The sequence below is a fragment of the Gavialis gangeticus genome, unplaced genomic scaffold (assembly GCF_001723915.1).
Source record: "Gavialis gangeticus isolate Ggan-Ray unplaced genomic scaffold, GavGan_comp1, whole genome shotgun sequence".
NCBI lineage: Eukaryota > Metazoa > Chordata > Crocodylia > Gavialidae > Gavialis > Gavialis gangeticus.
Window position 1 is genome coordinate 19799753 of NW_017729033.1, and position 26418 is coordinate 19826170.

The 26418-nt window shown below is 43.7% G+C and overlaps 2 protein-coding genes across 4 annotated transcripts in view; both read right to left on the reverse strand.

The window, feature by feature from the left end:
* POLN (DNA polymerase nu) overlaps nucleotides 1–8288 on the reverse strand; it is a 315827-nt gene extending 307539 nt beyond the window's left edge. For all 3 annotated transcript variants that reach the window (XM_019526104.1, XM_019526103.1, XM_019526102.1), the window contains exons 1-2: nucleotides 8202–8288; nucleotides 6852–6998 (exon numbers count right to left, since the gene is read on the reverse strand). In XM_019526104.1, the coding sequence (XP_019381649.1) occupies nucleotides 6852–6984 (133 nt within the window). In that variant the 5' untranslated portion in view covers nucleotides 6985–6998; nucleotides 8202–8288. The remainder of the gene's footprint in view (nucleotides 1–6851; nucleotides 6999–8201) is intronic.
* A 12-nt stretch (nucleotides 8289–8300) lies between these two features.
* On the reverse strand, nucleotides 8301–20372 carry HAUS3 (HAUS augmin like complex subunit 3). The gene is made up of 5 exons (XM_019526105.1): nucleotides 20291–20372; nucleotides 18034–19023; nucleotides 15590–16032; nucleotides 13234–13462; nucleotides 8301–10474 (listed from the first exon to the last, which is right to left on the reverse strand). The coding sequence occupies exons 2-5, from the start codon at nucleotides 18943–18945 to the stop codon at nucleotides 10247–10249; spliced, it is 1812 nt and encodes a 603-aa protein (XP_019381650.1). The 5' UTR covers nucleotides 18946–19023; nucleotides 20291–20372; the 3' UTR covers nucleotides 8301–10246.
* Between the last annotated feature and the right edge of the window lie 6046 nt (nucleotides 20373–26418).

Below are 26418 nucleotides of genomic sequence, written 5' to 3' on the forward strand. Positions count from 1 at the left end.
CCAGATCGGCTCTGTGCACTAGGATCAGGTTCTGCACCACCTTTGCCCAGCCCTGTGCACTGGGATTAGGATCCAGACTTAATTAGCCCTGTGTACCCTACCTAGTGAGCAGGATCACATTATCGAGCCCACTGGGCTTCACATGTGTCCAGAAATTTGGTAACAGGAAATAAACAGTTCTGTGCCCCACTTCCAAGTTTTCAGACCCATGAGGAGACCAGCAGTCCAGATGACATGCCTCCATAGGCTGGATTTGGCGTGCAGGCCAGGAGTTGAGCACCCCTCATATAAAGAATAAGTGAATTAGGGCAAAACTGGTAAATTAGTCGCTGGTAGGCATAGCTTAGCTGAAATTAGAGGTTTTATGAGCTGATAGTCACAGGCCAATTTGACTGTAGTTCACATGGTAGAGTTTTAAATTGTTTTACATGTTCTGTCATATACTCTGCAACATGACAGATATGTTAAATCCTCATAAACTGGTATCACATATTTTGGCAAGTTACACTAGAGTGTTGTTGAGAAGCTGATGTTTTTATTAGAAGTCAGCTCACTGCTTGTGAATAATGCATTCATTTTAAGATTACATATTCCAAATGTCATTCATCTGGAGTGACTGTCACCTCTTTCCTCTTCACTCATGCGTGGTGAAATATAACTAATAAGCAGTGCTGTTGGTTGTGAGCTACATTTCACCTTCACCTTCTTCTCCTGACGACTAGTTGGCTACCCCTGGGGCTTATGAGCAGACAGCCAAACCCATTCCTTCTCCCCCCCAGCACACCATCAACACTGATGTGATTCTCAAAGGATATATAGGAGTAGGAGGCTAGCTCTGCTGTTTTCTGGACCTAAGCAGAGGTATATTTCAGCCCAGTCAAGAGGGAAAGAATGGAATGGTTTTGAGGGGAGAAAAGGAACAACGGCCATAAGTTGACTGAGAGTAGACTCAGGAAGCACTACTTCACTGTCAGGGCGGCTAGGAGCTGGAACCAACTTCCAAGGGAAGTGGTGCTTGCCCCTACCCTGGGGGTCTTCAAAAGGAGGCTAGACAGCCACCTAGCTGGGGTCATTTGACCCCAGCATCCTTTCCTGCCCATGGGAGGGGGTCAGACTAGATGATCTGCTTAGGTCCCTTCCGACCCTACCAACTACAAAACTATTGTCCAATGGTCACTTTGTACTTAGAACTGAGATAGGTGTGCTGTTTAGCCGCTGCAATCATGACTTACCAGGCCTACGTAGGATTGACTCTACTCACCCCACATAGGGAAGGGAGTAGAAAAGGTGCTTTAAAGAGAGTCTGTATTGCCAGACTGAAAAACCACATCCAATGGGATCACTTCAGCTGCAGTCCAAAACAAGTAATGAAAGTTAGCATTGTGGACCATCTGCACCCTGGCAGACCACCCTAATAGTTACTGACAGGAATAGAACAGCGCTTATGCTAGAGAACTTACACAATTTGATACTGACCTCATGCAACGGTTACGGAGAACATAAGGAATTTTAGATTCAATTTATAAGTTTTAGAGCTACCATATTATAAACCTAGATTCCGACGATTCTGAACAGAGAGGAGTAGACTCATACTTGACTACCTCCTAATGTGGAGATCATAGTCTTGACCAGTAACAGAAATTAAAATTTTCAGGACTTCCATCAGTAAAGTCTTTGATTAATGAGACCTTGATCCCCAGCTCAAGAGCCATTCCCACAGACTATGGAGCATGATATAGGGGAGTCTCTCTAAAATATTGAGTCAAGAGCTAAGTACAAAAAGTCAAAAAGCCCAAGGCTGAATCAATACAGTCTTTGCAGGTTAGTCTGAACTGCACAAACTGAACCAATAAGCAAGTGAACAGAGATTCACTTTTGATTCCAGAAATGCAGCCACATGCCTGCAGTGGACTGGGCCAGAAGCCGAAGGGTGCTACAGCACACCTCCCTGCTCAGCTGGAGCAGACAGCTTGGGCCAAGGCTAGCCAGCGCCCCCCCACACACACACACACACCCTGGAAGGAGGGTGCAAAGCATCCTGAGATGCTGGAGCACTGCAAGTTAATGTGAATCTGAAGGGGGATATGACACAAATTCAATAAACCAATTTAACCTAAATCAGTTAAGTCTGATACTACATCCACCCAAGTTTATCTTAAACTGGTTTTGGCCATTTTGAAAGCAGTTTATGTACACTGAACTTCTGTTGTGTTACAGTTTTGAACGGGTTTCCAATCACTTATACTGGTTTATGTGTAATTTCTGTACCTAGCCAAGAAGTCTAACACAGACAACACCCAACAAAGAAAAAGAACTGCTGTGCGTGCAGAAGTGTTACTATTGCAAAATGTATTTTCTTCATACAAGGTTAAAAAACAGCAATTTGTGAATGTGAAACAGAAGTTCCTGTTTTTTAGGACTGTGCTACTTAGGGGAGTTAAGTAATGTGGCAAAGCCAAAATTAAAATCCAGGAGATGATTCATTTTTGCCAAAAGGACCCAAAGAACACTCAAATTCAAAAGAATGACTTAAACATTATTTCTAACAAAATATTGTGTGTGTAGCAAATTTATCAACATGGAGTATGTGTGTACAGCGTAAATAAAATTTGAATTTCATAGAATCATGAAGAATCATTAAATCATAGAGAAGTAGGGTTGGAAGGGACCTTCACATTTGATATAAACAAATTACAGCGAAGCAAAGAACCAATATATATGACCTTATGATTATTTTGAAGCATCAGGGGCCAAATTCTGACATCTTAATTTGCACTTGGATAAAGTTATCAGTACAGTAAAAGCGAGACATTTGGCCAAAGTAATAACTAGGTTTGATCAAACACGCAAAGCTAGCAATATTAAAATCATGATCTACTTACTTATACTATAGAAGCGGAGATTACTGGTAAGTATTAAAACACTGTACATCTACAGTTCTGGTGAAGCCTTTATCTCACAGTATGAAACAACAACACGGTTCAAGTAGGGCAGGGGTGGTGTGCCAGCCATGGTGGATCAGGAAGATATTTTCATGATATCTTTAGCACAAGGTTCTAGATATTAATGGTTAGGGACATAATCTGCTTCAAGACTCAGGAATTTTAGTTTTTTTCCTCCTTTTCCATCTTCATTATAGTTATTCAGCAGATCTCACAACTTATCCTAAATTTAACTATCTTAGCTGAAGTTTGAAAAAACAACATTAGATGGCAGTATACATCCACTGTTGCTTTCATGGAGCCATAGCTCAAGGCCAGAACATAAGTGACAGCACCTTTGGTTGAAATAGAGCCTCTGTTCTTTTAAAAGAAACAATATGCATTTTCAAGAAAATATCAAAATAAGATTCAATTGTATACTTATCAAAATAAAGTAAGGTCCAAGAGTTTCACCAAACTGAGGTTTCTAAAAGGCTGATCTGAGCAGTTGAGCTATTTGCTTTTTCCCCTCCACCTATCATACCAACTGGAAGGCTTACAAGTAAGAAATTTCCTGAACACTAATGAATTCATCAAATGTGTTCTTACAACTATCAACATAGGGAATTAATAAAAAGTGTTACAATTTTCTACTTTTAGCTTTAAAATTACCAAGGCACACTCCTTTCTCTTCTCACTTAAAACAGGCACACACTCTCCTTGAACCATCTACATTTACTGTTATAAAAGCAGTTCCTCTAATTTGAGGCTTTTAGAATGGAGAGCCCAAAGGTTTAGAGAGACGGCAACATGTTATCATATGAAAAAAAGTTAACTTTTGACAAAAGAATTCACTGCCTGGAAGAGAGAAAGATAGGAGCCTGACAATAGTAGCAGAGTTAGGGGTGGGCAAATGGGGCACTAACCCCAGGCAAGGATTGAGAGAGCAATTTCACCCTGCTGGACAGAGGGAGCAAGTCAGAGAAGGGAAGTAAAATGGACTTATACATGTGTGCATGCACACACGTCTCTAAGCAGCCTCAGTTTCTAATTTATAGCTGATTTACCATGTTAATAGACTAAATTTAACATTGACTCATTACTGAAGGGTATATACGTAAGTTATAAACATGAGACACATGACTCCAATGCAAACAGAACAGCTTGTGCTCAATTTGCAATCCAATGCTTAAGAAGGAATACTTACTACTGTTTTAGTACTACAGTGGAAGGTTGCTTGCTTGTTATCCAGTGCAGTTACTGCATTATCTATACAAAGATGAAAATCATTCTACTTTATTGAGTTTTAGAAGCATGGGTTGAGAGATATTACTTTTCAAACATAACAAAGTCTTCCTGTTCTGTAAGAATATTTTGTCATATTAAAAAAGCATTCCTCCGGAATAGCCATGGCAAACTAATTATGCCATATTGGACAATTAGTAGTGTGGTGGTAATCAATCACCTGGGTTCTGCCACAGCAGTGCCTCCTTTCCAAGACCCCCCATCCAACTCTTCAGTACAACAAAGCTCACCCACCAATACCAGGCTAAATCTAATGGGTGTTCCTGAAGCGAGACACCATTAAGAGTCTTGGACCATAACTTATGCCCCTTCTGCCAACAGACCCTCCCAACTGCTGCGGCTCAGAGTCAAACAGACATATTATGATGTCCCTCCCCAAAAAAGGTGGAACACAGAGAAATGACACAGCACATCTGAACAGAAGGCAAGCCTAAGGACCCTGTTCAGTAGGCAGCTTACTATATGAGCAAGAGAACGTGCCCCCCAAAGAAAAGGGCCCATATCCAATGAGCACAAAGTACTAATAGTCCACCAAGAACAGAGGTGCCAACATACAGCCTGTAGATCAAAGGTGGGTCATCCAGCCCACAGGCCAGGTCACTGTGATGGTCAGAGCCCCTGCTGCAGAGCTCAGGATAGTGATGCTGGCCCTAAGGAAGTTCTAGGATCACCTTAGGAGAAACCATGTCCTGGTCCAATTAGCCATGGGCAACTGGAGCTTAACCCTCCATGCAAAGTGATTGAAATAATGGAATGAGCAAAAATTAATACATTAAGAACATTATACAAGTTGTTTTGGTTAGTCACTAGACTAGAGCATAAAACAGCCAAGCTACTACTCCAAAGAAACGGGTGCCACTGGGGACAGATGCTACCTCAGATGGAAGAGCATCTAACTTTATGCATTCTCACCTCTTCCATTTGTAGAGAAAGCAGTTCAGGAGATGAGAAGCAGCAAAAGGTAACAGTTCCTGTTGCACACCTGTATGATTTCATGGATTTGGCATCAGACCTCTTACCCATCTGTCAGCAAGACTAAACTTTTTTTTTTAAATCAGAGTCCTGTCTTCCATCTAGATACAGTTATTGCAAAATTGACAGAAAATGAGGGGCATTGGTCAAGCTGAACTTTCCACCAAGATGACCAAGTCTAGTGTCCTTAGTTTTAAAGGTCTACCTCTCCAGCTGGCCTGGATTAAGCTCAGAGCAAACAAAACAAACGCATCATCCCACCAACCCTCCTCTCACTCAGCAAATGATCCTGGATTTCTAGCTATTTTCTGGTTTTTGAAGGATTTTTAGACAAAGATCTTAAGCCCAGCACTACAGCATACCACGCCTGCCATGAATAGTATCTCACACACAAAAGATCTTGGCTGAAAATCATCAAGTATTAGAATAACTCAGAATAATCAGACTAACATAACTAATGATCACTGTTTTTCCCAACTGTAAATTTGCTCCAGATTTGGAAGTCTGGGTTGGCCCACACAGTTGTTTATGCATGAAGATGAAATTATTTCCTCTTAGTTAAAATGACATAAACACTATGTGGTAGGCATCTTCTCTCTTTTCTTCCAATCAGTCCAAAAGAGGAACCCTGGACACTCACAAAAGGAATTAGATGCATGTTAATACCTGTTCAGTTTCTATTTGGAACAAATGTGATAAAGATGATAATTTCATGGGTCAGGAGGCCTGGCGAACCTTTTTTTTCTTTTTTAATGGAGCTGTTGTTTTGAAAGCTATGGTCATGGACACTGACTAGGTCCAACAGGTTGCCCAATAATGCTTAAAACATAAAGAAAAAGTAAATTGACCTGTAGGTTGTTTAGCATAGAGAAAAATCCAAGTAAACCATTCATTGCTGGCATGTTAACCTATTCCTACAGGCTTACAAAGAAAGGATGCCATACATTTGTGCTATTTGACAACACATACAACCCCAAAACAAATTTATTTCACTATTTTAGTATTCCTTGATTATTTTGGATTTCTGTTAAGTCTGCCAGTGGAAATACCATTGACAGCAAACCTCAGTGCATGACAAACAAATTTCTAGTTTAGTTTTTTCCTTTTTGCACACAGATAAAAAAAATATTGAACCAGTGTTCTCTGCAAAGTCATCATCATTTGTACTTCATAGGACAAAGTATATGTATATGAATAGGCTCATATAAACAATCGCTACAGATGCAAGAGCTAAATAAAATAAAGATGCAACTGAAACAATGCCTGTGCCTGGTCAGTATAAAGGATCCAGAATGAGTCTTGGAATACTTTTTCCTTTGAAAAGGAGTTAATATTTGACCAAGTGCGGAATTACAGTCTTGTTTCAAAAAGCACACATGCATATGCACATTATACTTGAGAGCACCTGTAGTCCTATTTTACTAATGAAAAACAAGGTTTTAATGTGACTGAAAAAAGCATTTCCAAACTATTGCAGGTACTTCTACATAAAAACTATTCTCTCTCTCTATTCCCTCTTCTCCTCACTAAGTACATCTTTTAGAATTTTCCTTTGTCTTTTCATTTTCAGGATCTAGTCTCAAAAACATTTATCTATCATATGAAACGTAGTTAAAGTTGAGCAGGCATTTTTTTTTTTTTCTAAATACTTACTTGGTTCACTTTTTCTGTTATTATGAGTTTCTTCCAAAGGAAAAGATTGCATAGCTGACATAATCCTCTGAGCTATATTTGATAGAGGCGCCTTACAAAGATCACATCCTACATACTCCTTGTAATGCTCCATATTTCTGATTAATCCTAAATATAAGATAGAGGAGCATTATACAACAAACTTCAGGACTATGGAAATCAATATCGATTGCACAAATCAGTAATAAAGATACCTGCCTAGCACACCAAACTGATCTAGACTTTAATGCTAGCCACCAAAGCGATTTCCTCGTACTATGCACACACAATTTATCGAAGGGTCACTTACTAGTATCAGCAAAGGCTGATTAAGACAGAGCTGTCCAAGTGGCAGCCCACAAGAGATTAAATGGTGGCCCTGGAAACCAGGGACTGAGCAGTGTCAGTGCTCATTCATTTCCCTCTTCCCCCACACAGATTCAGGGTCTTCAGTCACCACTGCCAACTCAAACAACAGCCGAAGCGGGGAGGTGTGGGGAGGAGCAGCAGCATTCAACACAGCAGCTCCACCAGTCACACCAACAAGATGCAGCTAGATGTGTTGTCAAGCTCAAGAAGCCCAGAGCTAGGTCCATCACAGGGGCCAAATAAACAGCACAGTCTTGATTTAAGAAAATAAGCAATGAAGCATATTTGCAGGGGTGGGAAACACTACACAAGTTTCATACGGACTGCCAGCAGATTTTCGAAGTAGTGATATCTTTTAGAAGAGGTTCTCAAACTGTGGTCCGTGAGCTCCATTCAGGCGGTCCACAGAAAGGTGACCCAAGGCTAAAGTTGACAAACATTACACCCGACTTCCCAGAACTTTGCTCAAAAAAACAGGCATATCCATTGCATTAGAAAGGTAAGACTACTGCTATTAAAATATGAGCTGTGTGCTTTGATTTGTAGAACAAAAAAAAGTTTAAGTGGTCAGCCAAGACCCTCAGCAATTTTCAAGCAATCTGCAAAAAAAAAAAAAAAAAGTTTGAGAACCATTGCTTAAGAAGGTATTCAACTACACAGTACCTTTATTAAGGCCCCTGCCACATACTGCATGTATGGTACAAATACGAAGTTACAAAACACCTCACGTTTTAGCATTTTTCCCCAATAGCAGACATTAAACAGAGAAGACTGCATTTTCTGTACTCTATTAGTAATATAACCAACTAAGCTGGGGGGCCAGTGGGACAGAAGTGTTGCGGGGGGGAAAAGAAACCCAAAACAGTGTGCTAGGTTGTCAAGTGGAAAGTTTTCAACAGTTTTAGAATTTAGTATTGTACTAAACTCAGGTACTCCAAGATTCATAGAGTGCCTGAATCTTACCCAATTCCTAACTTTGTATTCAAATATCTTTCAGTTGACCAAAAGTCACATCATAACACCTGAACAGAATGTAGGTACCAAATTTGAAGAGTCCTTCGCTGAGTCAGTAAAAAAAGTTTTATTGCTGAAACCTATAGATTAAGAGTCAAAACATTACACATTTTATTCTGAGCAGTACACAAGGCTAAAAATGAACTCTAAAAATATCTAGATCATCAGAGCTTATGGTATTTCAAAGATTCAAGCTATCAACTGGAATTTAACAACTGCATTTCAATATGTTCCTCTACATACTCATTTGCCACCACTGGCTCCTTTCACCCTGCATTTGTCTGATATTTCCAAAGGAAGGTTCTATCACCAATCAGACAATATTTTCCCTTCTTTGCAGTGAAATATTCATCCTACTTCATGACTGTAGACAGATGGTTTTGAACAAGGATCTGCAAACATTTATTTCTATTCGCCATTTTTAAACTTAGAAACCAAATCTCTTGGCTTTTTAAATACTTGACTGTCAGTTAGATAACCTAAGCTGGAGAGAAGCATAGGCAAATAATTGCCAACATGCTAGAAAACTTTCCATTAATGACTCCAATATGTTAGCTAAGCAGCAGTTAGTCCATCAGATAGTCAAGTCCTGATGTTAGCTTTTTACAGCCAACAAGTCTGTATGGCAGGACAGTGCTTGAAGAACCTTATAAATCAACACAATAGGATGGAATATATACACAAAAAGTCACCCCTACCTTCAAGTAAAAAAAAAAAATGCAGCTGTTTCCAAGTGCCCCCTCCCATTTCTTTACTTATTTTTAATATCTTAGGCAGAAAGTAGGGTTTGAGAGTAGTTGTAGCTGTGATGGTCCAAGAAATATACAATCAAGGCTTTTTTATAACACATTTTATTGGATCAACTGTACAGTATGAAAGGAAGGGCACTTTGTGTCTGAAAGCTTGTTTAACATCTCTCCCAATTACACAATTAGTTGAGTAAAAGATATGTCACCAGAAAAAGTCTTGGCTCTCTATGGTAGCACTGAAGTGATGTTGCCATGATGGTCCAGAAAATATGCAAGCAGCAAGAATTTTTGTAGGCAATATGTTTTATTGGATCAACTGCATGGTTAGGATACCCAAAACCTTGCCTGTCAATCACAGTACCCTAACTACCCAAAACCTTGCCTGTGTATCCGAAACATTTAGCTGGTCCAATAAAAATATCACCCACAAGAATTTCAAAATATGTCTGCCAGTGTTATTAAAGGATTAAAGACATCATAACAGAATCCAGACTAAGCCAAAAAGGAAATAGTTTGCTGTAGAATAAACTGCCAGAACCCAAACATCCCTAAAAAGACCCTAGTCAAGAAGATTTCAAAATTCTTGTGCTTGAAGGGTCTGCACCACCACAAATGAAGAGGAGGAGCAGGCACACAACTCAGGGAATTCTGGACAGTCTGGGAAGAGAGAGAGATGCATACATCCTGATCTATGCTCAAACATTTAGTTATATCTGTCTCTTAGGTTTAAAAGATAAGTTATTATAAAATTTTACTCCTAGGAAAATTGCATTTCAGAAGTATTATACTATATTCAGTCCTTAAATTCCAACCTTAAAAAGTTCCAACCTTTAAAACACTTCTTCTGTACTAACTCTGCAGATCGCAAAAGAAGAATCTTTCACGGTGACTGAAAGCAAAGGGAGGGGGAAAAACGGATTCACGAGTCTTCATTTTGCTCTGCTCAATAACCTAGTGAAAGGCAACAGTGTAGCAAAAATCAATCTGTGAAGTAACTCATGTAGATACTCAACCTGTTCCTTCTAATATTTCAGTTTGAAGGTTTGAATCTGTATGCCAAAACTGTATTTCAAAAACCTGTGAAAACAGCTGTTTGTTCTCAGTAACAGTGATAGACAAATCATTTATCTAAAGTTTGTTTTTTATGCTGTAGATTCATAGACAGACAGCCATACTAAATCATTTCCATGTCAAAACAGAAGATCAGTTTATGATTTCATTTTCAGGCATCTCGCATTTAATCCTCTAGAGACCAATAGTTTGGGCCTTAGACTGGTGCTGTACATTCTCCACAACTTCTTTCAAATGATCTTCATCTTTAAAGAAATATACATATAGTTTTCTTTCCAATTGTAGCAGTGAATTGGTCTCTAAAATTTTTCTCTTGGCTTTCACATCAGCAAGAAGATCCATAATAAGCTGATTGAGTTTATTTAAATGAACTTCTAGATTATGAAACTGCTCAGTTAGCTCCTAAAAAACAAAAAGCAAAATTTATTACATTTGCATCACTGATTCGCTGTTTAACTACAAATGAAAACTGTTTTTAGCTTTTTGAAGATACTTTGTTAATGGACTTGTGTGGGGAAAACTTTACAAGAAGAGAAAATTATGTACTTGTTTTCATTTGGGCCAAACGTAATGCCATTATTCACATCTAATACCACAAGTACGTCCATTGCATTAATACAACATTAAGCTTTTATTTAGGCTACGTAGGGGTAACAGGATCTGTCCCTTTATTTCATGTTGGATCAAAATGGCATAATACTTTATTCACTTTTAACACACATTAATTCAAAGCAGCAGTCAAACAAGAATACTCAAACTAAAACCAAGTTATTGGCACCTGGATTTCTCTCCCCCATTTTCACTGCTTACAATGAAATGAACTGCCTTAGGGAAGAAACAGCCGTTAACTTCCATCACAAAAGACCAAGGAAACAGACATCCCTCGTCACGCCACAAATGCCCAAAATTTGTGGCCATGACAAAGGTGGTGTCAATTTGTGCCATAATTTAGCAGCAGGTTTTTATTTTATGGCACAAAAGCACCAGCAGCCCAGAGCTACCCACACTATCCAGTCGCCCCATGGATAGAGGGGCCCCATCCTGTGCACCCCAGGAATTCCCAAGCAAGATCTGGCCCCTTGAGCCCTGCCCAGCTTCCACTGCTTACCAAGACACATCCCCAGGACCCTCAGCATGTGTCTTGGTAAGTGAGGGAAAAGCAGGGAAAAAACAAAAACAAACAAAAAAAAAAGACAGCACCAGGCCCCTTAAGCATTGGGAGAACATGTCACCTGTTGTCCTGCCCATTAATGTTGCAGGAAAACACGATGTGAGTTTTGCTCAACAAAGCAGATAAGCTCTGCTGGCACACATCCTGGGACACAGCTGATCCCCTTCATTTGAGGGCATCTAATCTATTTCTAGCATACTGTAAACCAGTTTGTCATTGGATTATGAGCATCTACAATTACCTACTAAAGGTGCACCAATACATCAGTGCCATATCAGACTGGAACTGATAAAAAGAAAATTAACATTATCGGCTTTTTTTTGCCTGGTGTAACTGATAATGTTAACGAATAAATATAATATGCCTTCTAATAGGGGCCCCCAGATGCCATGTGCATGTGCACAGCTACACGCATGCACACAGCTGCATGTATGTACGTGGCCCAGAATACAGCTGGGCAACATAAAGAGCAGAGCCCTGCATGCAAGTCAGCAGAGAGGAAGGGGCATGGGGCAGTGAACGGGCAAACTGGGACACCCACAATGATGGAGGGAGTAGGACATGAGGTGAGGGCAATGCCCAGCCAGGGCCAGCTCAGGGAATGGGACAGAGCTGTGGCCAGCTCATCCAGGGGGCACAGGGAAGAGGCCGGGATGACTCAGTTCTGTCAGCCAATACTCTCTGGGTCCTACCTCGGAACCAGTAACCTAGCTACCGAACTGTAAAGTAGTCGAGGCCACAAAGTTGTGCCTCCTGCTGCCAGGCAGGCAGGGGACATGTGGCCAGAGCAGGGTGCCCAGGGCAAAGGCAGCAGGTTGGAGAGCCCCAGGGGCACAGTAGGCAACCCGTATCTGCCCTTGACCTGCTCTGGTTAAAAGCGTCCCCATGCTTAAAAATTGTAGCGCTTAAACTAAAACTAATTTGCTGAGCTTTAGTCCAAGTGCCCCACCACCATTTTTAAATTCCGGGATGCTGATCCCCTGGATGAGGTACCCGCAGCTCTGCCCCACTCCCTGCCCCAGTTCTGGTTCCCATTCACTATCCTTGTCAGGTAGCGCCCCCAGTTCCTGCCCCACTCCCTCCCTCATCGTGGGGGCCTCAATCTGCAGCCCCCATTCCCCTTCTCCCCCACGTCCCCTCCCCTCCACAGACTTACCTGCAAGGCACTGCTCTTCCTGCTGCCCAGTTGCATTCCTGCAAATTGGCTATCGGATTGGTATCAGCCAGTATGCCTGGTTAATAATTGGCTTTCAGTATCAGCCAAGAAAATCTTTATTGGTGAACCCCTAGCATCTACAATATTCTTCTTTAAAAAGATTTACTTTCAAGAAAATAAAGCAGCTTTTCATTTTTGTGTGATGTGCCACTGCACAATGTTCAAGTGTGTTATAATCTATTTAATCAAGAAAGCACTGAGGAATATAGGGTCTCTATCACAACAATTTTGATACTGGTCTATCAGTTTATTTAAAAAGCCAAAACAAGTTGCATTAGTTATAGGTTTTCATTCCCTCTTAAAGTTATTTTTGAGGTATGAAAATATTCAGAGTTCTATAGCAATGCCTTTCTACATATACAGTATGTCACTTAAAATCCATCCATCCACAAGCTCCAGGCTAATATGAAATAAACTGAATAATAAGATAGAGTATACAAATTGTAAAGATTTTTTGTTTTGTTTTATTTTAAGGTAGCAATACTAAAATTGCTAACAAAGGATCTGGAGAACTGGTATGACTTCTGTAATACTCAGAGGACACACCTACCCATGCATTAAAAAACCTTTACATAAAGGATATGCCAATTGTCAAACTCCTATGACTAATGGCATGACCCAGGAGATACTTACCCTTGAAAACAACTATTTTTGCTTCTTTTTGCATGGACTAGCCAAATAAAAAATGGTAATTCCACATTCATACCTTGGCCTTACATATGAAATGCAAGATTAATAAAGCATTAACTGAAGAAGTCTACTATAAGGACCTACCCGATTACTAAGCAAGATTTGATTTCCACCACAATACAAAGAGTCATGAAGGGTATCTAAAGCAGTATCCAAACTGGACAGAAAAAGAGACTGCTCTTGAGAAGACACTGCTAATTGATCTTGCACTGAAACAGTGTCCTGCTTTAATTTCTGAGCCTCGTGTTCCAGACCTTCATGTGTTTTAAACAATTGTTGTTTCTGATCCTCCCCTTCCAGGAGATGGTATAATCTACAAAAAAAAAATCTCAGTTAGCATTCTGACCATCAACTAATCAATCAAAAGAGTACTTCTGTATACAAGGAAAAGTCAGAAGAACTGGATTTTTTTTAAACTAAAATAAGAGAGACTGGGAGATTTCATAACCTTCAAATACAAAAAGAATTGTTATAAAGATGAACAGCTATCGGGTCTATGTGGGACAAAACAAGTAGTAACTGGCTTAAAATGAAACAAGGAGTATTTAAGTCAGGGGCAGCCAATTATTTGACCCCACTCCCCACAACAGTTCACCAAAACTCCCTATGTGGCCTTCCAGCCCACATAATTGCCCACCCCTAGGCAGAGAGAACAAAAGTAAGGGGAACTGAACCTTTGTTCCCCCTTCTCCCTGTACCACTCCCCCACCCTGAGCCCCAGCACGTGGCCAGGCCAGTGCTGTGCTGTATTCCCATGTGCTGCCTCAGGACACACAGATGCAGCTCCTGCTGGACCCGGCTTCCTGGCTGGGACCAGGACAGGGGAAGAGGCTGCAGGGAGAAAGGGACTGAGACCTGCAGGTTATCCAGAGCTGACCAGACTGGTGCCATGCTGTTTTCCTCCTTCTCCCTGCACTCCCCACCCCACCCCGAGTCCCCAGTACACAGCCAGCCAGTGCTGCACTGTGTTCCCATGCGCTGCTTCAAGCCATGTGGGTGCAGCTGGTGTGGCTCCTACCCAACCCAGTCGCATGCCAGGGACTTGGGGTTGGGCACGGCAGCAGTACGCGGGAACACCATGCACATGTGCAGCAGAACTTGCCAAGGTGGCAGCTGTCCCCATGGCACTCCACATGGGGCTAAGCCCCACCCGGAGCAGTCCATATCATGCTCCAGCCCACACCTGCTGGCCCTAGCCAGCACACAACTTCTGGTGGAGTTGTTCCTAGTAGGGCTGCAACCAGCCAGGCTCACATTACCACTAGGAGGCAAGGGGTGCAGTCGGCTGGGTGCTGCTCTGCTGTCACATAGGGAACAGCCCCACCGGAAGCTTTGTTTGCTGGCAGGGCCCAAGCCAGCAGGGCTGTTCTGCTCCCCTTGCCTCCAGCTGTGGCTGATGGTTCTGCACCTGCCGCACCACTCTGGGCAGGCAAGCAGGTAAGCTTTAGCTGCACAGCTCCTGTCCAGTGCGTGGACCTCTGGCTCCAACTCCAGCTCCCAGCCATCTTCCACCCACTCCACCCACCCACAGGAGGCTGCCAATTGTGTTGGGTGGGTGGAGCAGGTGGAAGGCAGCAGGGAGCTCCATACACTGGGCAGGAGCCACCCAGCTAAAACTTCCTGCCCACAGTGATGTGACAGGGGCAGGAGCAGCCAGAGGGGAGAGGAGGGGAACAGAACAGCTCTGCCAGCCCAAGCCTGGCCAGCACACAGCTACCAGCAGAACTGTTCCTGGAGCAGCTGCAGCCAGCTGGGTTACGCTTTGCTCCCCTTGCCTTGTGGTGGCTCCTCCTCTCACTCCTGCCCCTACTGTGCCACTTTGGGCAGGCAGGCAGGGAAGAACCTTCAGCTGGGCGCTTCCAGCTGGAGGTGAGGGGAGCAAAGCAAAGCAACCGCCGGCCAGCTGCAGCCACAGAGGGAACAGCCACGCTAGAAGCTATGCACTAGCCAGGGCCCAGCCTGGCGAGCGCCACCAGGAGCATGCAGCGGACTGCCCTGGCAGGGGTGAGTGGGGCTCAGCCCCATGTGAAGCACTGCAAGGGCAGCTGCAGACCAGATCCAGTCACTTGGCAACCTGGATCTGGCCTGTGGGCCATAGTTTGTCCACCCCTGTTCTAATATATACCATTATTCCCAGAAATGGTAGCAACAGCATCATGGATTTGGCCTTAAACATTAATACCATCCACAATGCCTGACTTAAGGTTGTAACGTGAGAGAACGGACAGAGGGACAAATTGTTTTTAGTTATCATTACATCTTAAAAAACAGCACAAGCAAGTGGCAGGTCTTTCATTCCATGTGTGTACTCCAGATGAGTTACAGCTTCTCAGTAAGCTGCTGCAAGAACTTTATTATGGAAGCTATTAGACAATCTAACCCTAGGGGTCTCGTACAGGTCCTCAGTAGTACTTTAGAGATCTGAATTCATAACACTTACCTGTGAGAGGCATCATCCCTCGAATCAATCGTGTTCCTTGGCAATGTATGCTGAGATATAAGAGGGTCAGACATCATCTCCAGTCTCTGCTCCAATGCTTTACTATGCTGTTTCAGATCTTGTATCAGTTTTTCAAGGTGACGATGGATATCACGATGTTTCTTCAATTCAATTTCATAAGCTAGCTGAAGAAATTCAAATGATGCTTTCTGTTTCATCAGTTGGTCACATACACGATCTTGTATTGATGTATAGTAATCTTGTCGAGCAATCTGAAGATCAAAATCCCCTTTCACCACAGGCATATTCAATAGTTGTGCATTCTCCTTCACGAGGGCAGGCAGAGTTTCATTGTTTATTTGAGTCAGATGTTTTTTTATTGATGAAATTTCACTGTTTAAGCTAGAGATTCTAGTCTCAAGGTGTTCTTCTTCTCCAATAATCTACATAAATGCACAAAAACGTTTCAAAATGGATTGAGGTCACCTAACATTTTTTAGTCACCCTTCTCCCTAAAGTTTTCCAGTTCCCCAAGGAATCTAGAGTTTAATACAGTGTTCATGCAGTTACCAAGGTAAGGGAAAGCTAGCTTACAACAAGGTTCAAAACATTAGTAGTATTTGAGAACCATGCTTTTGGTAGATTTTCCAGGGATGCATTTATGCTAAGTGGCCTCTAAAGATGTCATCCTAAATTATGCTAACTTCTTTGTTCTGCTACTAAAAACAAGAGACTTCAGTAATAATAAGCATAAAGATTCCTATTCAAGAAATAATGTGCTTTTATTTTTTTTAACCAGCCAAGTTGACCATAGATGATGGGTCTGGACGACTCTTTTACTAAATATAAACCAGCTATAGTACAAGGTTTTAAGCTTTATGACATCAGCAATACATTTTCCACTAGATTAGAAGGACAGAAAAAAGAGGGAATGAAAGAATAAAGCCTACCAAAAATACTAGTCTCAATGGCAGTACTTTTTAGTAGTTACAAAAATCTGTCATTTCCTCACTCCTTTGCATGTAGTACTTTCTATCAGTAGGATGGCTCCGATTAAGTGTCTCTATGCTCACAAGCCATCCAGACTCCCTTGGACCCTTTCACAAAAGCATCCAACAAGCACCCAAACCTGACTCCTCTCAGGCATCCAGGCTTCTCCCCCACCCCCAGAAGAAAGAGTCCATGATGACAATTTAGGAAAGAACCACATAACACATAAAATATGCTGATTGCTCTGATCAGGACAAAGAGACAATACAAAAAAGCCCCTCCTATTTTGACTGAAACAAACCTGTATGTGACTGAAGGAACATAATTTGCAAACTTGCTTTCTGTGTCCTGACAATGAATCCCAGATGACTTTAAATTTAAGTTGACCTCCCAAATAATAATTGTTATAAATTTTCCATGTATAGAATCTAAGTAGGGAAAAGTCATCTTAAATTCATCTCCTACTCTGCTGTGGTAGGAAAGCAGCAGCAGGGGGCAAAGGATCAGCTCCACCCTACCATGAACCCATCTGCCCCTCCATGCCCGTGTTTGCTCCCCCTGCCTGCCCCTGCCCCTCCCCGCCAGCCCTTTAACCTCTGTGCCTGCCTCCCCACAAAGGTGCTGCCAACCCAGCTAGGGAAATGAGGCAGCAGCTCCCAGCCAACTTAGGGTTGGACAGACTGGAGCCAGAGTGAGGAAAAATAGAAGGAATAAGCATAGATAAAAGGCACAGAGGGCAAAGGGGGAGGGGGTGCAGGAAAGACTGCAGACTCCCCAACAAAGCCTCAATCACATGCCCCCTCCCTCCCCTGACAAATGAGCTATTCCAGCCCAGGGCAGGTAGCAGCTCAGCTCTGTCTTCAGTACCAAGCTCAGGGCCAATTGCAGAACTGAACTTCTGCCTGCCCCAGGCCAATATTCAAATCCAAGATGAGGCTTCATCCCATGCTGATTTTGGGGAGATGGGGGAACCTCACCCTGCATTCATATAGATAATGGTAAGTGGGGCACAGTAGATGTTAAAGTTTATGTTAAGTAACAATAAGGGCACAAACACATTTAATACTTGATTTAGCTAATACTCAATAAAAACAGACTGAGTTTCCACATCTGGTATATATAATCAATGGAATACTATATACATCATGAAGGGATTGAAAGCCTACTACATAATTTAGATTAACTGATCAACTGAAATAAGCAGGTTACAATGAAAATTTAAAAATAAAGTACTAAAAATTTTTGCTAAACGTGGTACATCTAAAAAGACAAAGAGAACTAACAGCGCCATTACAGGCAGTTTCTGTAAGCATGCTAGAATCTGATGCTATTTCACTGTAAATATTAGATGTGGGTAAACAGGAATACAACTTTAAATTCAACAGTGATCCTTTTATTAAAATTAAAACCAACATACCCATGCTTGTTTTCCACACAGTTCTCTAACAGCTTACCTTATTCTTTATGGATTGAAGAGTGTTATCTGCCCACTGTAGAGCTGAATTCATACTTAGGTCATTAGCTTTCAGTTGAATTAGCTGATGTTGGGCACAAATATATGCCATCTGCAACCTAATCATCTCGCATCTGTCCTCACAAACTTCATTATGCTCATCAGAAATGAACGGGTTGCTTATATCTACAAGTTGAAAGTTTTCTTCCTTTGAACTTTCAACCAGTTCAGATATACCCTGAAAAAACTGTTTTTTTGTGTAGGCAGTAAGTGCTGCAGTACTTTGTTCTTCCTGACACAAATATTCATCCAAGGCACATTGGGACAAAAACACTGGATGAGAACCTATTCCTTGTTCTGAATCTGAAGCAGTGAAGAAAGAAGTCAATTTCCTAACTCCTTCAGTAAGAGACTGAAGCTCATTATTAATTTTATTATTTGCCACACTGAGAATTCCTTGTTTCTCTTTCAAAGTTTTAACTGCTTCTTCTGCTTCATCATTCAATTTTAGTAACATATGGCTGTTGCTGGAAGCCATCATCTGAAGCTTATTTCGACGATGAATTTTTAGGTTTTTCATCTTTTGAAGAGCTTGCAACTCATCCTCTAATTTCTGAAGTTCTCCTTCTTCCTGGCTATTGGCCTTTGAATCCAAGGGCTTACAAGTTTTAAGAACTTCATCCAAAGCTTTTTCTTCTAAAACAGGTTTACCAGATTTAAGAAGAGTTTTAAAATCTTGCAGTTCCTTTTCGGATAGCACATGATGCTCATTCACATTTCCACAGAACCACTCCAAAAATGACCTCTCTTCCATGGTCTCAAACAGCCAATCAAAGTCTTCTCCATTAAGCTCAGCAGCTTTTGGATAACCAATTGCCTTGAGCCTTTCCACAAACTGATTCCCACAGTTCATGATTAAAAACCAAATTGTGTGTGTTATCTACCAGCAGCCTTAAAAAATATCCAAACAAAAGGAAAACCTGGAGCCTGCCTGCTATCCCAATGGTAAACACAAAGAAAAAAAAACGTTTAAAAGACAGACAGGTATTTTTACAAGTCATTCTGCACAGAATAAAACAAGCAACAGATTACCTAAGAAAACAACCTACACATAAATATATACAAGTCCCCCAAAGTATACAAAACTAGATTAGACAGTCATGAAACAGCAAAATTGGTTTCTAGTAGGGCTGTCAATTAATCACCATTAACGCGCATGATCAACACATTAATTGGTTCTTGCATTAATTTTTTGAATGGGTTAATCACTCTTATGGGTTCTGGGAGCCGGCACCCAGGCTCCACTCTACTACCTCTGAGCCAGCCAGCAGGACAGCAGTGGCAGCGCAGAGGACCACCGGGTAGCCCAGGTGTGGGCTCCAGGCAGCTACAGCATGGAATGGGGGGCCGCACAGAGACACAAACAGCCTGCACGCCACTTGTAGAGCACTCCAAAATCCAGAACACTTGAAATCCTGTCACTTTTTAAGAACACACTGGGCAGTAGCAGCCATCATATGCAAGCTTCTCCCTTCAGAGACTTGGGGGGTAGCAGCGAGCAGGCTGGGGTTGGCATGCTGCAGCCATCCAGCACAGTGCGGCTGCTCCCCACCTGCTGGCTGCTACCCCCAGTCCCGGGAGGAAGAAGCTTGCTGAAATCCTGGAAGGAAAGTACGTGTCTTCCTACTTTCTAGAGTCAGACATCACACTGAGGAAACAGGCAAGTACAACGTTTTACATTTCTCTCTAAAAAAAAGTTGCTTTTTCACTTGTGTGTGGCCTGCAAGTCATTTTTCCTATGGGTGTGTGGCCTGCGAAAGGAAAAAGGTTCCCCACCCCAGTCTAGACCCTGCATAAGTCTGCTGTCAGCCCTGACACAAGACCTACCAAGCCAGGAAACCTGGGCAGCCACATCCCGCTTCCACAACAGAGAAATCCCGCGCAGGGCCACGGCCCTCGCTGCAGAGGGAGGCAACACGCCGCGGCTCGGACCCGTACGACCACGGGGCAACATTCCTGACTGACCCCACGTCTGTGGATCCGACCCTCAGCGGAGGGACAGGGCCCGGCCTTGGCCCCAGCAGCAGCACTGGCCAGGCCTCGTCAGCCCCCAGCCAACCCCCAGGGCCCAGACCCCCCAGACGCGGGGAGCAGAAAGCGGGGCGGGGTCCCCCCGCAGCTCCCCCTCGGCGCAGGCCGCCCCGCGCAGCCCAGGGGTCGTGAGTGACAGTCAACCCCCCCGGCTCGGCCCGACTCACCGCGCGCTCGGCGGACGCAAGATGGCGGCTGGGCGCCGGTAGCAGCTCAAAGCGCGCGCCGCCACCCTCAAACGGGGCAGGGCCAACGTTCACCGGCTCGCTTAGCCCCGCCTCCTCGTAGTGGTGCTGGGGAGAGAACACGTGATCCCTGCCGGCAATGCTGATTGGATGATGGCCCTCCACGTGTTTCCCCGGATCAGAAGGGGAGACTGCACGGCACTACACAACCCAGCATGCAACGCGCGGCCGAGGGGGCGGGGCGGGACGGGGCGGTCTGCGCCTGCGCTCCGTATTCCCCCCTTACCGGTGGCCGACTACAGCTCCCAGCGTGCACCGCGCCGGGAGACCCACCGGGGGGTGGGTCTGCGGCCAGGCCGCGGGGCGGGGTTGTGGCGCCCCAGCTCCGCCTTAGTTCGGCTGGGGCTTGCTGGTGCCTCGGCCTGGGAGGTTTCCTCGGGCAGGCCTCTGAGAAGGGGAGCCTCTCGGGGCCGCTGCCTGATCCGTTGCTCTGCTTTCTCTCCCTTCCCCTGCCCGATCGCCTGCTCTGCTTTCTGCCCCGTGTCCTGTCTGCCTCTGCGCTGCCTGCTCCCTCGCACCCGGGGCTGCTGGAGCCCGTCTTCGCCTCTAGGCGCAATTCACGGCTGAGGAGAAGCTTGGGAGGTTTTTCTCCCTCCCGCCCGCAGCTAACGCTTGATGCTGCTGCTGCCCCACTTCTTTTTTTTTTAAAGGAAACTTTTTCATGTCCCAGGTCAAATTAAACAGATCGGGTCCAGATCAGTTTGAATCATTCAGGAGCTATCTTTGGCCCTGTTACCAGCCAATATCCTCCCCCCCAACCTGGGGCTTCAGATGCTTCCAAATTCTTCGGCGGGCATCCAGCGTGCAGGCCCAAGCCTGGCGGTTTGGGGTTTGGATGCCCCTGTGTTTCGCTTGCCCTCAGCTGTATGGCCACAGAAGCAAGGTAGGGAGGAGTCTCCCATTTCCGTAAGGTTGGCGTGTAGCCAAGATCCTCCAGCTGGAAGCTGGCTTGTGGGAAGCTAACTGTGATGCTCTCATAGGGACTCGTGTCTTCAAGCAGACAAAGGTGCACCCTCCACTACACAATGCCGTTTTAATTGCATTACCTTGGTCAGGGTATTTCCCCTGCCACCCGTCGTGGTCATGGTACACCCCCTGCCAGGTCAGTATGTCCGGCCAGGCCCTGGCACACTGTCCCCCCCAGCCCTGTGCAGCGCTGGAGGTCCACAACCAGGTGTTCATACAAGGCCTCCTATCCCCCGGAGCACCTTTCCAGTCACAGGCCCAGCACCTCTTCCCAGGCAGGTTTTGGAGCTGGGAGGAGAGCTTGGGCCATGACACCGCCAACAGGGTGCTCGGCATGGTTGCCCGCGTCAGGGCTGCTAAGTGTTGTTGGAGCATCTAAGGAGCCAACAGCTGTTGTTTTTGTTACTATGCTGCCATTTGGGCCTCTTGCTGGCAGTGCTGTGCTGCAGTCTGTGCCTTGTTCTGGCACCGTGATGCCAGTGGTAGTTGTCGTAGTCTGCAGCTGTTGTTACTGCTCCTTGGCTGCTGCCTACCATGCTAGGACTAGCACCTTGTTTTTGGGCCAGCAAAAAGGAAACCACCTTCATATTATATGTCCCTGGAGTGAACGAGGGTATTGTCCCATTAGCTCCTTTGCTTGAGAGTCGCGTGGCATTAAGCTGCAGACAAAATTACTCTGTTTCTAGGCCCAGAGAAGTAGTAAACTATGTTAATCTGAAGTCAGGCAGAAGGCAGGCCAGGGGGTACCTTAGAGGCTGAATGCCTCTCTGAATCATTTAGTCCAATGGTTCTCAACCAGAGTGTCAGACGCCGTGGGGTCTCTTGGAAGGGTGTGAGAAGATAAGCAAATAAATACAGGTTGAGGCTGGTCCCTTGCTGGCCAGTCCTGCACCCCCACTGCCCATCCCCTCTGCAAGGAGGAAAACAATGAGTTTTTGAAATTGGATGCTGCTTAGCTCACAAAAGCGATGGAGGGGTGCCTCTAGTGCCTGAACCACAAAAAAGGAGATAAGTTGCCCCTTTATTAACTGGCAATGCTGCTTATGTGCCATAAGGGCAAATTCAGAATGGATGCAAACAGGTGCACTTCCCTGGAGTCAGAGGAAACGGACTTGTTCACAATTCACACTTTTACCACTGCATAATATTGCCATTCTAATTCCAGTAAAGATTTCATGTGTGACATAGGGTTCATCACCATAGCCCCAGTCTGACAAGAAATATTATGGGGCCTTGTCACAAGACCTGGCCTTAATATACTTCGTTGCAAATAAGTTAATCAAGCATTTAAACAACAAAGGTCCCAGTCCTTCAGACAATTATAGATGTACTTAACTTTACTACCATGAGTAGCCAAATGATGGAACTGATTACAGTAATAAAATTAAGCTTATGCAGAAGTGTTTCCTGGATTGGGGCCCAAGAAAACAAGTAGCTGCCAACAGAGAAGGAATAAAATGTAACTGCAGAAAGCAGGCAGAGGAAGAATACTAACAAAATCATGTTGTGTGGGCATTAAATGGTTTGTCACATTCAAGGCAAAAAACAGATACACAAGTAAATTTCCAAACTCTTCTCAAACTCATACAAGAGTTGAGTGCATTTCTCAACTCTGCATGTGTATTTTATGCATGCAAGCAAGCCAGGTAGTTATAGGAAAAATTACTCACAGTTTTGCATATGCTAATTCATTGTTAGGCACAAAGATTGTCATAGACATAGACACGTACAGACATGAGACTGTACAACACATTTACAAATGTTGCAGGTAATTTTTGATGCTAGTAGAAAACAGCCACATAACAACACAGATATTGAGAAACCGTATCTTAAAATGTGTTTTAAAAGATTATTTTCAGCCTGGAAGGATGTACTGTTAATGTGAAAATAAAAAAAATATTTGAAATGGGCTTGGGCAGAGGTAAGCTTCTTTTCTTTTTTTCTATAGAACAACGTAGTGAAATCTAATTGTTGGTCCTCTGAACCATCCCTCACAAAGGTTCTCTAACATTTATTATTATATGTTGCACAGCCAAACATTCACCAATTGCTAGAAAGATTTCTAAATAGAATTTTTAAAATGTTTCTAGTTCAGCTTTTTAAAATGTGCTTTTAATCAGGTATTTTACAAATGAGGGACTTCCAGTGTATTAGAAAGAAAATGTGAACAGTATGTTTCCAAATATATGTATTTCAAAGAAAATAATCTGAATGATAGCAATCGACAGCAACTGAAACTTCAGGTATCCAAGAACATTTTTCTATATTATTAGGAGTTGTTTATTGATATGCCTTTCTTTCATTTTTACACCATTCCATTTCCGGTTTTTGACTAAGAATTTTCTTCCCTTCAAAGATCCAACTGAGTCAGTAAATACCTTAGTCCCTGCCAGATTAGAATAATGCCATGTACTCTGACCTTAAGGACCATTTGAAAACTTCAGCTACTGCAGAATGCAGCTGCCCAGTTAGGCACTGATCCCACAATGAGAAATTGCACAAAGGCAGACATCTGCAACAGTGAGAGCTCATTGGATGCTTAGAGATTCATTTACCAGTGCATCTCCCATGGAGCACATTACACGAGCACTCAATGGACTGCACTATTTCCAGGTGCATTTCTAGGTGCTGATTTTGATCTTTTAAGCCTTACATGATTTACTGAGCCAAAGAGTTTGTTCGTTTCCCTGTGTGCCATCCCAACAATTGCCATCATGCAAGGGTACACATTTTAATACTCTCCACATTCTCAGTGGATCCTTGACTCAGGAATTTGTTTTTCCTCTTGGGTCTAACAGAGTTTATGGTTTTAACCTTCAGGACATATTATAAGATCCAAACATTCATGGGGGGGTTTATTAGGGAGGTGGCTCAAGGGGCTGGAATGATGGTGTTTATTTTACTTTTATTATTCCCTAAGTTAATCAGAAATGTGAGACTTGCTAGAACAGCTAAAAAGCTGTTTAACTTTGATTTCACAGACATTAGGGGGCTAGAAGGGACCTTATGAAACCATTGAGTCCAGCCACAAAGGGAAGCAGGAAGCTCACTCAAGATGTAAACTGTCACCCCAGATGGGGCTTAGGAGGCCAGTGCATCCATTAGGCCACTGGGGCTCTGAATTTGTTAGCTGTTGTTTTTTTATAACTCTTGTATGAGTCTCACATTTCTGATATTTACAGCTTACAAACTGAAAGTAGATAGAAATAAATAGGTTAATTCATCCAGAAGCCATAACAAACTTTTACATTAGATCTGTAAAATAATAGACCATAACATCTATTATTCATGCTCCCCCATTCCGCTTGGAGCACAATTCAAAAGGTAGCTCACATTGTAAACGTGCTGAACAGTTTTTAGAGCTCACTATCTTACAGGCATAGAAATTGTCCTTGGGTTTGACCCACATAAAAAATGGCACTTCTTGCATGGAGACATGACACTTCCAACCATTACTTGGCAGGCAGTATCATGTGACGCTGCTTTTTCACCATCAGATGTCCTGTAAGAGCACACGTCCCAGCAGAGCTAGCAGTGGCCCAGTCTCCAGAGGTTCCTGGGGATTTCTCCTCCCAGAGGAAAGCTCCAACTGGCTGGATCTCACCTCCACCCTGTAGTGGGAACGACTGGTCAGCTACTAGTCTGGACTGCTCATCAGTTCTGTTGCTAACACTAAGATTGCAGCATGGACCCATAGTTTTCCTCACCTTACAGACCCTGTTTGCCCAGTGTTGGGCCCTCCTGACCCAGCTTTGTTGGTCAAGGCACAGAATGGGATATGTCCAAGCCAACTTCGCCATGAACATCTGAAATCTGTACAAGGTGACTCTTTTCTCAGGGGAGAGGGATGACCACATTGTGAGGACACAAAACAACACACCCTTGAATATGTCCAGCTTTTATCAATATCTCAATATCTCTTCTCTGCCAGCAGCTCCTGGTCTGATGAAACAAAAACCACATAGCAATGAAAGGGGTCCAAGGGCAAAGGTTCGGCCAGGGCACAGACAGCTAGGCCTGCAGGTCGGCTCTGAAGGACAACAGGAGGTGAGCCAGGTTAACATGGTGTTAGGTTGGGGTCTGGATCAATGAAACAGGGAACACAGGACCAGGTTCCTGGAGAGCCAAGAGAGGCATCCAAGAGATGTAGTCGAGGGTGCAAGCCAAGGTGAGAAGCCAGGAGAATCAGAGAGCTGGGTGCCAAGTCCCAGGGAAGATGCAAGAGCAGGACCAGGGAAAGCCCAAGCTGTCAGGAGCCAGGAGAATTGGAGAGAGCAGTGAATGCAAGGCTTGTCAGAGCAGACTGAGACTGTCATCAAGGCCTGCCTGCGGCCTGAGGCTGGCATGTGCTTAGAAGGGCTGAGTGCACTCTCAGCAGCCAGGCCAGGTACAGAGAACTGGGGCAGTGGCATTACGCAGAGGTCAAGGTCGGGCATGGAAGCTCAAGAACGTGGGCCAAATGGACCTGACTGACCAGAGGTCCTGTGGGAACAATTCCAAATCATGGACCAGCATTTTTGGTCCAGAAAGGTGAGCAGCAACTGCGGGAGCACATCCTGCCCGCCTGGGGTGTCATGCATCCCCTGTGCTCAGTCACGGTGCTAAAGATTACCTAGGATGCCCTGGCTCACCATACCCCACCGAAGGCAGACGGCAGTGCCGTCTTGTGGGAGACACTGTCAATTCTGGATTCTCTATTACCCCTAGTCCCATAGGGTCCTGCTGTGCTGGTCATTCAGATGAAATGCATCTGTTTAATCCAGATTTGTGTTTACTGTTTAGTTAATAATGGCAGGTTAGGGATCTATGCCCACGGGGGGTTTTTTGTCAGTCATTTAAATCATAACCAGAAATGACAAGCAGATGATATAGCATGTATAAATAAGTAACATAAAATTACAAAACACCTATGTGTTTTCATTTCCGTTCCCAATTCCATAACATTATTTTGACTGATGTCTATCAATAATCATCATCAATAATGGCATAAGATGCAAAATCTTAATGTTTTGTGGGTCTGCATGTTTAAGAAATGAGAAGATTAGCAGCCACAACTCTGGGAGCGGTGAGAACAATTCTCCATC

Coding starts and splice junctions, on each gene's coding strand:
- HAUS3 (XM_019526105.1), bottom strand. CDS start 18,945: ATGAACTGTGGGAATCAGTTTGTGGAAAGGCTCAAGGCAATTGGTTAT. Junction 16,033..18,033: donor TTCAATCCATAAAGAATAAG/GTAAGCTGTTAG, acceptor GCATTTATGTAG/ATTATTGGAGAAGAAGAACA. Junction 10,475..13,233: donor AAATCTTGCTTAGTAATCGG/GTAGGTCCTTAT, acceptor TTTGTTTTTTAG/GAGCTAACTGAGCAGTTTCA.